Source organism: Pristiophorus japonicus, chromosome 9 (assembly GCF_044704955.1).
Source record: "Pristiophorus japonicus isolate sPriJap1 chromosome 9, sPriJap1.hap1, whole genome shotgun sequence".
Classification (NCBI taxonomy): Eukaryota; Metazoa; Chordata; class Chondrichthyes; family Pristiophoridae; genus Pristiophorus; species Pristiophorus japonicus.
In genome coordinates this window covers 167,067,814-167,082,621 of record NC_091985.1, presented here as the reverse complement: position 1 = coordinate 167,082,621, position 14,808 = coordinate 167,067,814, and the positions used below count along the sequence as shown (strand labels likewise).

General features: G+C 39.8%; 1 protein-coding gene across 8 annotated transcripts in view; it reads left to right on the top strand.

The window, feature by feature from the left end:
• The window catches only part of LOC139273317 (son of sevenless homolog 1), a 315,669-nt gene that overhangs the window by 213,379 nt on the left and 87,482 nt on the right, over positions 1-14,808 (top strand). For all 8 annotated transcript variants that reach the window (XM_070890087.1, XM_070890085.1, XM_070890083.1 and 5 more), the window contains 2 exons: positions 2,789-2,916; positions 3,947-4,602. In XM_070890087.1, coding sequence (XP_070746188.1) covers positions 2,789-2,916; positions 3,947-4,602 — 784 coding nt within the window. The remainder of the gene's footprint in view (positions 1-2,788; positions 2,917-3,946; positions 4,603-14,808) is intronic.

The following is a 14,808-nucleotide window of genomic DNA, read 5'->3' as shown; positions in this document are numbered from 1 at the left end:
GCCTACATAACAATTGCAACATTTCAAAAGTAATTAATTTCTGAAGCACTTTTGATATGTTTCAATGTGATAAGTACTATATAAATGCAACTATTATGAGTGGCATGTACAGTTTATTTTGATGAACTAAATCTCTAAGTGAGAAGTGGACTATAATAGAGGATAATTGATAGGTTCACATGTGATACTTGTGTAACAGGAAGGACACCTGAATAATAAGTGGCGAAGAGCAAGAGATTGTTGTAATGCTCAATACAAAAGTTGTTTAAATAGTACTTCAATCTTAATATACCATATTTTCTATTTGCATCTGGTCAAATTTGGTAAGATTGATGGCTTATAAAACATTTTAAGAAAGTGGGTTTTTAAGGTTAATTATTTGTTTATTACTTCTTGCATGCTAATGAAGATAATGTTATATATACCACAAAACTCTTGGAAATATGTGTAATTGAAACACTCATTCTGGTTACCAGCACCCTTGGCTAAGAATTTGAGATTGAGGTAGACTGTCAAGCAAAGCTTTTAAAGTGTCCCTTTGTAGGGGGAACCTATTTTCGGATAGCAAATGGAAATGATACTGAAGAGTTGCAAGAATTGTCACTACCGTGCAAAGTAATCTTTGTAGCTCCAAATCACACGCCGTGTTGTATACACTTATTAGGAAAATGCAAGGATCTTTTGTGCAGTGGGTCCACATATAAATCCAAAAAAGTTGGTATTTTTTTAATCCAAATTCAAATCATGCTGTCATTCCCCATGCTTATTTCTTAATTTATAGATATTGTTGCTTTCAAAATTCAACTTAAATGTGTTTTAAAAGATATTAAACTAGGATGAAGAAAGTCACCGTTTCCCTTTTTCTCACCCATGCCAGGCCGTATCTATCTATATCACTGTCTCTCGTACAGATGATGGCAATTGGAATATTTACATTTTCTAACTGTTAAAGTAACATAGATAAGATAATTAGAGGCATTCTGTTTGCTTCAAAATTTGATTTTATTTTTAAAAATTAATTCAAATTAGGATGAGAAGAAATTGTATCTCTTTCAACTTAATATGCATTCTGAAGCTCATCCCAGTAGTGGAGAACTTTGGGACCCATATGTCCAAAGTCATCTTTTTCCTCCCAAGCATGCTGCATTTACCATGGCCTGTCTCAAAATATTGTATCCCAAAATGTTATTTTCTGAATTTGCATTTGAATTAATCAATACTAACTGCTTCCACCATCTCCCTTGGGGGTCTGTTCCATAGGTTGACCACTAGGTCACTGAAATATTCTTTCCACAGATTAGTTTTGAACTTCTTTCCCTTCAAGCGCAGGCCGTGTTCTCTGGTTCTACCGTTATGGACAAGGTGAAATAGCTTGTCATAATTTACATTATCTAGTCGCTTTAGAATCCTAAAAAGAGCAATCAGATCACCTCTTAATCTTTATTCTGAGAGCATGCCCAATTAACATAATCGCTCCTCATAATCTAATCCCTCCATTTCCATAATAATTCTGGATGCTCACTTTTCTTCAAATAATTTTGAAAATTAACTGAACCAAAACTGCTAACAACTAAAGAAAAATATTCCATGAGTTCAGCTGACAGTTACTGCTGTATCATGGGAAATGAAGTAAACCGCACATGTTCAGACTGAGCAATCTGCATTCACAACAATCGTAAAGTTAGGCAAAAACCAAGTTCAAATGAGGCTCGGGCATCAAGTAAAATCTTTGTATTAAAAGACGCAAACGGCATTTTAATGGATACATTTTCAAAGGCAATTAGGGATGGGCAATAAATGCTGGCCTTGTCAGCGATGCCCACATCCCAGGAACGAATTAAAAAAAAATAGTAATTATTCCAAAAGAAGTGAGGATAAAAGCATGACTACTGGAAGTCAAGTTGTGCAGACAAAATATGCACAGACATAACATTTTTAATAATATATAGATTTAAAACTAATGATATATGGAATAGTATGCAAGAACCAAAAGTCAACTAATAAAAGACTGATGACATGAAAATGGAAAAAGAAAAATCAGAATGGGAACATGGAAAAATTACTCTAAAGCAAGAGAAATACCTGTTTATGTATAAACTTTGTGCTCTGTGTATCTTGGATCTATTTTAAAAGATAATGAAGCATTTAACTGAAAGAGAAAAAAATAGTGACACAATACACGCAGTGCAATGATTTTAACTTTCCTGCAGATAATAAGTTTACGGGATTCGCCACGTGCTTAAGGGTTGTCAATCTATAACTGAGGAATGTACTTGCATCCAGGATTTTATTTTCATATTGGCTGCCACAGTCTTATTGTCATAGCAACAATAGCCAGCCTTCTGAAGTGTGCTGGCTTGAAGCATATCATGCTCTGGTGTTTTATTTAACCCGGTTGCTTAATACAAAAAAGGAATCTGATCATTACAGAAAACAAAGCAACTGTGCAATTGATTTTTTATTGTGTTTCTGTTCCTGACTCTCTTGTGGGGTTGCTTGCTCTTCCCGAGCTTACCTCAAGTTTATCTTTATGCTGTAGGCACCTGTCGTCATCAAAATAGAATAAAGATTGGTCATTCATATGGTATTCTTCATAAATTCTATAATGAATCTGTTGTTAGTTGATGGAGATAAACACTCCCAACTCCCAACATATTGATATTCTTGGTAAGCCCTAGAATGTTGTCCCTTGCATCATGAATACCTGTTTGCATTCTATTTATATGTGCCCCTCTAACAGTTATAAACCAATTAAAACTTTGCTCATCCTTTCCCCATCGCATAACAGCAATTAGAAGAGAAAAGTGATAATGAAGAAGATAAAGAATGCTTAAAACAAGCCATAACCACTCTTCTTAACCTCCAGAGCAGTATGGAAAGGATTTGTTCAAAAAGTCTTGCAAAGAGAAGGCTGAGGTAAGCAATTTCCATTCATCCCTGCATTTTTCCTGATTGGCCACATCTGTAAGTTCCCGTTGTTCCCATTTCCTCTTACTGTTAGCAAAGAACAACAGTAGACGGCTTTAGTGGCAGACCTGCTTTTTACACAGGAAGTGACGACGGGTGCAAAAAGCTTGTTTTTGTTCGAAACGTTTTATGTGCTTAAGTTGCTTGTACAACTAAAGCTAAAACCGAGCAGCATCCTGCTCATGAGCATGACGACTTTGCTGAGCATCAGGTGGTAAGCAGCAAAACACTTTAAAAGGAATTGCTTAAAAGATGTTTTTCTTAAGAGAAACAAGCTGTGCTATTTTGTTTTAAAAAAAATTAAAGGCATTCAATGACAATGTTCAACAGAAGGTTCTGTGCTAACTGCTGCCTCAGAAATAGATGAATGTATGTATTTTTTTGTTCTTTTTTCCGTTTGATGAGATGAAACTGAATAGAGTTGTTCTACTCACTAAGTTTAACACTACTACTTTAAGTACAACAAATGGGACAACCAGTCATTAAACAGAGGCTTTCTAAGCAGAGAGCCAAAGTTTAAGTTCCAGAGTAACCCACAATAAGTGAATTTGTTTTCTTATTTGGGCTGCTCGGTGGAATACTTCGGTATTGCAGCAGAGTATGACTTCCCAGGATGAAAGGGAAAACCAGAAGGACTGGCCCACCTTGCAGAAGTGTGCTTCCCATTGACCAATCGTGAGCATTGTTGACAATAGCCCAAGAGAAGTCCCTGACCTGAATTCTTCTGGCAAAAGGATGAAATATGCTAGTGGGCCGCACAAAACGGAATAAAGTATTTTTAAAAGAAAGGAAATAGATAAATTATTTTATCAATCTAGAAATTATGAAAACTGGATATTCTATTAAAATATTGGTTTATATTTCTGAAGTGCATGGCACAAAAATTTGCAGTTTTCACAGTGAGCTGTACCAAAATGAGTTCATCATTCAGTGTTAAGATACTGAAAATTTGTAATTAGAGCATTCTATTCTCTTCCAGTGAGTCTGCCTGTCGATTTTATAATCAACAAATGAAAAGCAAACACCTGGCAATTAAGAAAATGAATGAGATTCAGAAAAACATTGATGGCTGGGAAGGCAAGGACATTGGACAGTGCTGCAATGAATTTATTATGGAAGGCACACTCACGCGTGTGGGTGCAAAACACGAAAGACACATATTCCTATTTGATGGCTTGATGATTTGCTGTAAATCAAATCATTGTCAGCCTAGGTTGCCAGGGGGAAGCTATGCAGAATATCGTCTCAAGGAGAAGTTTTTCATGCGTAAGGTACAGATCAATGACAAAGATGACACTAATGAGTACAAGCATGCTTTTGAAGTTATCTTGAAGGATGAAAACAGTGTCATTTTTGCTGCCAAATCAGCAGAGGAAAAGAATAACTGGATGGCAGCTTTAATTTCTTTACAATATCGTAGTACACTGGAGCGAATGTTGGATGCCACTATGCTACAAGAGGAAAAAGAGGAGCCACTTAGGCTCCCAAGTCCTGAAGTGTACAGGTTTGCTGAGCCAGACTCTGAGGAGAACATTGTGTTTGAGGAAAATGTGCAATCCAAATCGGGAATTCCCATTATCAAAGCTGGAACTGTTATAAAACTGATCGAGCGGCTTACTTACCATATGTATGCAGGTAAGTACAGCCTTTTTATTACAACCTGTCTGCGGTATTGAGGGATTTCGTACTTGGTTCTTCCTATATTAATGGGTCAGATGCTGTAAGAAGCTTAAACTATTCAATTATTTATAAATGGCAATTACGGCAGCTCTACCCTTTCATTTAGTTATTTATTTATGCAGCTTAAAAATTACACTACTATCTGAGAACCTTTTAAACTTTCCTTGGATGGAACTAATAAAATGTTACCCATGAGAGATTCAACAAGCAAGCACTATAATAGTGAGGCCTGAACAGCTGTACTGCTGCTGTCTGTGTCTAATTGAAATGGATAAAAGAAATGTATTACAAACAAGGAAGAAAGTTGGGGAAAAACTCTTGACATATTGGATATATTCAAGAGGGAGTTAGATATGGTCCTTACGGCTAAAGGGATCAAGGGGTATGGAGAGAAAGCAGGAAAGGGGTTACTGAGCTGAATAATCAGCCATGATCTTATTGAATGGTGGTGCAGGCTCAAAGGGCCGAATGGCCTATTCCTGCACCAATTTTCTATGTTTCCATATTCCTTATCGTTTTTTGTTTAAATCATTCCAACTTTTGAAAAAAGTCACGTTTTGTTTCAAAAGTTGCTTGACTGAGCTTAAACATCATCCATAGTAGAGATAATGGCAAAGTTATATAAGCTTCACTGCAGTTAGGTGCTAGTCCAATGCACATGTACGAATAGAATGTGATTTGCTCCAACATTTCATAGCTTTCCTGTCTTGTTTGACAAGTCTGTTTCAATAATGTCATATGGTTATTTTTGTTCTAGTAGTTCGGTTTTTGTATATATTTATATCAGTTGACATTGTTCGAACAAAGGTCACTTCTAATCTTGGAACTACTTCTGACCCAAACATTTGAGTCATCTTTTCCTTATTTCATCTGTGCACACATAAAGCAGGAAGTTAAGAGTTCAGACTTGGGCAATGCCTTTTCTATGATGAATTTTCTGGAGAGAATTTTAGTCATTGAAAATCTGGGACATCTACACAGTCACTTATGTTTAAATCAATTTGAATAATTTGGACAAGAGCCGTGCCAGGTATTGATGCCCTTGTGGTCTTAATTGGATGCAAGTGACTGTGACAAATGATGCAACAATTTGTCCCAGAGCTTGGCTTTTCCTTTGCTTCCAATTTTTTTTGAAAAGATGCACTTAAACACCAGAACAATTCACATTTGACTTTGTAGCATAAAGCCAATGATGGTTGATAGTAGTTTTGGTAAATGTACTTATGAAGATGAAGGATGGCACTGCTGGGAAATGCAACATTTTTCTCCTTTCCTAATTCATTGCCAGTGTGAAACACTCCTGGATCAGCCAGTTGGAAAGTCAAGTTCTGCCTCAACAAATTGTTATAATCTAATTTCCATTGGAGGAGCTCTGACTGCACCAATGTGATTCCTTGTATTTCTCATATCCACCAGCCTTGTGTGTTTTATTTTACTATTTTAGAAATGTGGTTATTTCTTGCTTTAGATCCTGTTTTGTGTCAGCAGGATTATAAACGTTGCATTGTAGTATTGCAGTTTTGAAGTATTCATGACCAATGCATAGTTAAATGTTGAAGTTGCATGCACTGTTTCTAGCTCAGTTGTTTCAAATGTGCTTAATTTGGTACATAATAAGTCAGGAAAAAAAGTTCCATGTGGAAAGTAAATGCTTGTGTGTATTTTTATTGGTGGGAAAAAGGTGCTTCCTGTTCATTACACCTCCCGCAACGGAATCATTCATAAAGGCTGTTTCTCCCATTTTGTGAAGCTCAATTTGAATTAACTGCCGAATGTTTCTTTCCTGTCAGAAAATAAGTAAATGTTTTGCTCCTTTTTATTTCAACTTTAAAAAAAATATATAAGCTGAGCAAGTAGGGACAAGGTTGTTAAAGTCGTGAAGCTGCCGACATTTGCCCAGCATGTGTATCACTAACATGTTCTATTTTTAGTGTTCTGGTAGTTTAATGCACCGCTTGTGCGTCAACAGAGCGTCCGTTTCCTTTCTTATGGAATGCATGGATGATTGTTTGCAAAGAAGCTTATTGTTCATTCTTGATTCAGAACTGTTTGGGGTGGGGGTGAGCATTTGAGAGACTCTTAATGTTATCAAGCAAATAAGCTTCCTGGAAAAAGCTTTGCAGCCACCAATAAGAAATGTTTAAAGATATCATTTGTTTTGTACCAATTAGCTGAAGAGATTTTAGTTTATGCTCAATGAGAACAGTTAAATGTAAACCCTACTTGTAATTCTTTGGATGCTGTTGCTGAATCAGAATAAATAGTTGTGGATTAAAGTGAATTATGAAGCTGAATACAGTGCAGCAGAGTGCCATGCCCTTCTAGTTAAGGATGTACAGATGAAAATGATTTGTATTTATTAATAATGAAATGTATTTTATGTATACTGTAGCAATTTAGTAATTTAAAGTGAGACCCTGTGGGCATTGAGAAATCAAAACTAAATTACATATAAATCCAAAATAGACGTATAATATGCAATGTAACCTGTTTAAGATTTCCTATTATCCCCTTCAAGACCATTTACTACAGTGCAAAATGAGATTAGAATCAGTTTGAGAGATCAGATCCTGATGAACCTAAAATATTTGAAATAATAGGCACATTTACACTCCACTAAATAAATTGAAACCACATTGCTCCCAAGTTCACTTTGGGATGATTTACTGTTTTTCCAAATCTGATATTGGAAGTGATGTTTAACATTCTGGTGTCATGACGTGAAGAACAGCAAAGAACATTTACTATTTTTTTTTTAAAAGTTAATTTGTCATTATGCAAAATTATTAAATGGTTTGACAGTTAGTAAAATCTTTATTCTGTGTGTACAATGGGAAATGCCTACATAACTGCTGAAGGTATTGTATCCATTGCTCCAGTTAGATCTCTTGGAAAAATCTGTACTTGAATATCAACTCGAGCATTCCAACAAAGTGAAACTACTTTACTGTAACACTAATGGTATATAACTGCACCCATAGTCACAATGATGATCAACTTCACAAGGACTGTCTCAGCTGTACAGTACATCAATGCATCAGCAATCACTTTTTATACAGTGCTTCATATATTCTTAAAGGCTTTTACCCAGAGTATGCTACTCCCCGATGATGTACTCAAGATCTGCTGTCATATCTAATTTAAATGTCTTCAGTGGTACACAATATCTGTAAAGCCAACTTAGTTTTTGTTTTGGTCATTTACGTTCTCCACATACAGCTGGAAGATATATATATATATCTCAGTGAGAAGTTCCGGTCTCCCTTAAATTCCACATGCTTGGGTGACGATGGTAGATCTTGTTGAGCTTTCCATCATTAGTGTCTATGACCTAAATATAGAGGTTGATGCCAAACAGGCTGACTGCAGTTACAAAACTAATATGAGGAAGACAGCATCTTGCAAAGTCTAACTGTGGTTAAAACCTAAAAGCAGGCTGCCTTCTACCTCTTCTGCCTTTCTTTTAACATTAAGACAGTTCAACATCCAAATTTGTGTCCATGGTCAGCACTGGCCAAGCCGAGTTCCTCCCTTCTTTTCTGCTTATGGTTGAAAAGAGGTCAAGGCTGAGTAAGTCTCTGATTTGGACTAATTGGACCAATTGAAGGAAAGAGTACCAAAGCTTTGGCTGGTGAGGTTGCACCTGTTGCAGACTTTAAAGGGGATTTAATCCCATGTGCTATTCTTAAACCTCAGCCTCCACTTCCATTTCGTGGCCCCCATTTACGGACATCTTGCAGTTAGCAAGACTGAAATTATGGCAGCGTGCTAGTCAACTCTCCAGTTTTGTGTGCTACACAATGTTCCTTTTACCTTTAGAAAGTTTTTTTTAAACTTCTAATATTGGTGTTTAAGAAGAAGGGAGAAGTAAAGGCTTCAGCTGGTATTGCCATTTATTTAAAATATTTATTGCTGGTGGAAATGTTTTGAAATATCACCTTTGCTCTTGCTTCCAGAGTCTGAAGATGTGAGTAATTTTGTTCTCATCTCAGCACAATTAGGAGACTACTAGCGTGTCTCCTTGGCTGCTAGCCCAATGCAAAAAGTAAAACTCAAAATGACCCTGCCACATATTCAAAATAGATTGCAGCAGTCTTTACTTCAGTTTGTGAGTACAACTGACAAAATAAAGAGCTTAATTTACCCCAAGCCCGTTTTCTGGCGTATTACCAGAGTTAACGCCATTTTTCTAGGCCAGAAATGCGGCAGAAATAGTTTGCCAAAGTTTCCCCAATGTATAATTCGAATTTGGCGCCGCACAGCGTGTCCAGTCGCCTCAGGGGGTGGAGTCTGCTGTCTGCGCCGAAAAATGATGCCGCACTTTCTGCACATGCGCAGGAAAAAAAAGTTACGTTTTTGACATCGTTGCAATGGATGCGCATGCACAGTACAGCTCCGATTTGACAATCGGCCATTTTTAAAGAGCCAGTTATGTGTGTGAGAACATTAAGTTCCATTGCATTGAGAGCATTGGAAAAATCACAGCTGCAGCAATACAAGATGCAATGTGGTGCAAGGACCAGGAAGAAGTGGAGGCACTAGTTACTATGATTGAAAACAGATGGCAGGAGCTGGACACCAGCAGAGGTCACGTAAAAGTTCCACCCAAAAAATGAAGAAACGCTGGAGCCAAGTTGCAGCAGATTACTGTGCAATGGTGACCACCACGAGATCGGGAGACCAGTGTAAAAAGAAGTGGCAGGATCTTAGTCAAGTAGTTAGTACAAGTAATTTTTTCATTTATTCGATGCAATTCCAATTGTAAATGTGACCATCTGTATATGTCCCACCCAGCAGAAAGACACCCTCTTTAAAAAGTTAGATTTTCATCTTTGCAGAGGAAGGTGGCACATAATAAAAGGGAAAGAACTCCAACAGGAGGAAGCCCAGCAAATCTGCACCCACTGACACCCTTGGAAGAGAGGGTCGGTGCTTTGATGGGTCCTGCCTGGAAAAAAGCAATCAGTACTGCACAAGTTGGGCCCACACTCGAGGGAGAGGGTAAGTCCTGCAAATTCATCGTGGTCCTTCAAATCAGCCTGCTGCCTGTCCTACAATGTGTGAGCCCACTCATGTCACCCACCCTGTCCCATCCTCTGCTGCTACCATTTGACTGTTCTGTTGAGGCCAACCCTGATGATGCAGAAGATTATTCAGACGCGGACGAACCTGAAGAGGAGAACATCTTCTAATCCAACCCTCCAGACCAAGAACATGGGGGTGAGGGGGAGGAGATGGAGCTGGATGAAGCTCCCACTGTTGTGCTGACTTTGGAGGTGGTTTTGCTCATGGAGGTGACAGCCCCTTCCATGACTAGTGGTTTGAGTGCCATGGTTTCTCACCTTCCAAGGTTGTGGGTCCCAGTGGTGTGGTGCAGCGAGGCACACCCAGGGCCTCGCCTTCTGACCTTACACTCAACATCCGTAAGACAAAGGTTCTCTACCAACCTGCTCCCACCATCCCAGGCTGCGGGTCCCAGTGGTGGGGTGCAGCGAGCCACGCCCGTGCGAAGAAGGGGCAGGAGAGCTTGACCGCGCGCTCCTGAGGTGCAGGATCTAACCGATGTGGTTCAGATGATGTCATTGAGTGCGGAAAGCATTGACCTTGCCTGATTACTCCTGGACGCCATCAGTGGGGCGAGTAATGAGGTAGTGGGACTGTCGGGAGAAGCAACAGCAATGACACGAGAAATGGGAATGATATCCGGGACCATCAGTGAAGGAATAGTGACCACGAGGGAGGGAATGTCAGAGGTAGTGCAAAACACGTCACTGACCATGAGGGAGGGAATGTTGCAGGCAGTTCGGACAATTTTGCTCAACATGAGGGAGGGAATGTTGCAGGTTGTTGACACACTGAGGACGGCATGTTGGAGTTAGCTGCTGCAATAAGGGAACACACCCAGACCCCGCGCCCATTGACAGAATCAACTGTCACTCCCATTCCAATTCCCACACCAGCCTCTGAAGAGCCCAAAGCTGTGCTCTCCAACTTGCCGCCTGACACCGACGCCCCCCCAGAGGTGCGCAGTACCCAAGATGTTAGAAAGAATAAGCTTGGTACCAAGCCCAGAAGCACTGCGCCACCGCCTGTGGGCAGGGGTGGTGGAGTGTCCAAGACCAAGCGCAGCGGGCGGTCTTCGAATAAGGTGGAGGAGAGATGGGTGGGTGCAGCCTTTCTTTGTTGTTGTAACTGTTTCAAACGTTTTTTGTAAGTTATGTAAATTTAAAAGTTTGTAAGTGATCTTAAAGAATGATAAAGTAAAGTTTGATGCAAGAATAATTTTATTTAAGTACATTGTTAAACTTTTGAATAAAATACATTTTACATTAAAACTGAATCATGTTCCATTAACACAAAATATTAGGGAACAGCTCCAAACAGTAAACATGGTCCATGTGGAATAATAATCACTGAGCCCTCAGGCATCAGCAAAGCGTTCACGTATGAGCTGCTGGCACAAGACTTAAGCAATTGTTAAAGGTGCACGATGGCCCGCCCTCCTCCGCTGTTGTGCTCTGCCGTCAGGCACTTGCATGGCTTCCTCATCCTCGTCATCCTCCTCCTTCTGTTTGTCATCTGCATCTTCCTCATCATTGTCATCCGCCACTCTCACCGCAGGTGGGTCTTCCACTACCAGGTGCTGCTGCCTCATGATGGCTAAGTTATGCAGCACACAACAGTGAACTGACTGACAATCTCAGGAGAGTATAGCAAGTAGCCTCCGGAATGGTCTAGGCATCGAAAACACTGTTTCAAGATACCAACAATCCTCTCTATGATTCTGCACGTCGCAATGTGCAACATGCTGTATTCACGGTCAGCTTCCGTCCGGATTATGCGTAGTGCGTCATGAGCCAGGTGGCGAGGCCGTACCCTTTGTCTCCCAGTAGTCAGCTCTGCCCCTCTGGCTGCTGCTGCTGAAACATGGCAGATATAACGCTGTCGCGTAGGATGAACGCATCATGTGTGCTCCCAGGGTATCTCGCATCAACTGCCATGATGCGATGCATGTCGTCGCACACGAGCTGCACATTAATGGAGTGGAAGCATTTTCTGTTCCTGTACATCTCTGAATCCTCCAAAGGTGCTCGCAAGGCAATGTGGGTACAATCAATGCAGCCCTGTACCTTTGGGAAGCCAACATTCCTGGAGAAGCCCACAGCCCTGTCATGGATTGCTTGAGCGGTCATGGGGAACTTTATGAAGTCATTCCTCCAAGCATACAGTGCAGCCGTCACCTGGCGAATGCAGACATGTGTTGCATGTTGAGAGATGGCGCACACATCCCCAGTTGTAGCTTGAAACGATCCAGAGGCATAGAATGAAAGTGTAGCTGTAACCTTCACTTCAACTGACAAAGCAGTCCTCCTGATGCTTCTAAGTTGCAGGTCTGCTTTGGCCAACTCTCAGATCTCAATTATGCCGATTTGTGAATGTGCGCTGGTTTTCTTAAGTGCCCAGATACGCCGACTCTGGAGGAAAAAATGTTGGCCAAACTGCGAACAATTGAAAAAACTGGCGCAGATATGACAACAAAAAACTGGTCTAGAAAAATCAGGCAGTTACGCGGCGCAGATCGCAGGGGGAAACTTGGCGGGAGGGGGGGAGGAAATACGCCAGAAAAAACGGCACGTGCCAAAAGATCGCCGGGGAAAATTGAGCCCAAAGGACCAGAATCGATCCAATCCATAAAGGAAGATTCCTTGTACAACAAAAGCCTGCAGATGGAAAGAGAACCTGCAGACTTATCCAGCAATGGGGATCATTTTCTGCTTGCTCTGACATGACTGGAAATAAAATACTTGTACAAAAAAAACAGCATGCAGTGGCAACAAGTCCATCTTAAAGTTGCAAAATCAGCTGCATCAGGAGGCCAAGCTAGAAAATCAGCTGCACCAGTGAGCCCTTTCACTAGTATGATTGTGGCAGACCTGGTGAATAACTCGAAGCAAACATTACAGGAAATAAGGATTAAAAGAGATGAGTGCTCACTGGCTTTTATTCTCTTGCAGCTGGCAAACATCAAAAGTTGTTTGAGTGGCAGAAGTCTGGAAAGAAGTAATGGAGGGTCAACTGTTAACAGCAGCTAGCCAACTTACAAAATCAAAATTAACATTTTTTGAAAAAGGAAAAATTAATGTGCACCAAATCAGGTGATCTAGATCTCCGATCCTGATGCAGTAAATTCAGAGTATTCAAAATACCAGAAGATATGAAAGAAAAGGATACCATTTCCTCCATCCAAAGACTTTATAGATCTAAGTAACGAGGAAAACAAATCTGCTAATCGTAACATCAAAGCCTATCAAATCTAATGAATCATGGGCCACTGTTCAAAGACTGTTTAACCTGTTGAGTAACATACTTGTGACTGCATTTTGCACAGTCTTCCTTGGAAGCTGTGAGAAATATAACCACATTGAAAACACTCCATGAGGAATTAAGTATTCTGTGCTCTATCCAGTGCAAGCCAGCTACAGTGTCCTTCCTATCAAATGTGGCTGGTAAATTCTTCCTCATTAAATAGAGTATTACCTGCTGAAAGGCCTCACTCCAATCCCAGAGCTACTAAATTCGAGTCTGGCATAAAGCAGGCAAGAGAGTCTTCCATCACCTGCCTCAACATCTAGTTGCCTCAGAGATCCAAGTCCTTCCAGCACAACCATGGAATTGCCCTCCCTATCAGTAAAGCATATTCAGAGCATGTATTGGTGTAAGGGAAATTATTCAAGGCAAGGTTAACTGAATATTGAGGGTTTCCGTTTGGACATCTTCATGGCTTTTAAAAAGAGTAAAAGCATAATGAGTTCCAATATATCTTTGCGACATGCATGAGTTACTGAAGAAGTGCTAAATCGAAGAGGCCGAAACCATTGTAACAATACAAGGTCTAAAGGGATCCAGTGAGATGAGTAACAGATGGATGACCACCACTTAATTTAATGAAACCCATTGTAAGATTTAAGTAAGGGGCAGTATACTAATTGAACAAGATATTAGGGCACTGCATATGCTTAACATGAAGTAGAGGAGTACCATGTGAAAGTTAACGTTTGGGTTTGGGGGAAGTTATGATCAGTGTGCACGGACTGAACACCAGATAAAGAAAATGCAAGGTTTCTGTCCAAAGTGACCTAATTTGTCCGAGGATACAAATTATTATTACAGGAATTGGGAAATGACAGACCAGGAGAAAGAAAGAAATTAATCGGGGTTCTTGCACAAAACCTTGGGCCAATGTGTTCTGAGAAAGAAGGAGGCAATAAAACACTCGCTGGTCATTGTGGCATAGGATATGGACCTAACCCTCTAAAATGTAACCAGAGTAAGGTTACTGGGATTAGATCTTGCTTATGCAATTCTTTGAAAAAGTAGCAGAGCAAAAATAGACCCATCTGTTTGAATATTTATGAACAGCATAAAAATCAATGCCAAGGGAAATGCATCAGTACCATTGTCTATCGACTTTCTGGGATTAATAACTTGCATAGTTATACAACATGGCGTACCGGCCTTTTGGAACCAAATTCATATGGACATCTAAAATAACAATATTTAAATTCCACATAATGACTCTCAAAGTAAACGGTCTCGTTCTCACCATAAAAAGGAAAAGAAACACTAACATGTATAAAAAGGAAAAGAATAGACATACTAGTCTATCTTTTCTGGTTGTTACTTTAACTCCATATAAGTTTTGCCACAAGTGTTGGATCAGAAAAGATAGGCTACTATTCCTGCAAGAAATGCATTTATCTTGCAAGGAACACAGAAAGCTGGAAGAGGGATCGAATAGGGCAAATCGCATCTGCCTTTCACTCCTCAGTAAAAAGAAAAGCTGTAGCAATTCTGAAAAATTGCTGTTGTGGAATGTAGAAGAAATAGTGACCAATAAAAAGTGTGCATTTGTGCTCATAGTACAGAAGATAGCCAAGGAAAAGAATACGCTAGGCACCAAATACAGAGCCCTGAATTTATGAACAAAACCTACTTAAAGTTAGCCCTTCCCACCTTAACTTTATATTAGTGATGAGGGGGAAATTGCAACATAATAACTTTTATTTATATAGCGCCTTTAACATAGCAAAACGTCCCCAAGGCGCTTCACAACAGTGTTACAAGACGAAACAGATAAATTTGACACCGAGCCACACAAAA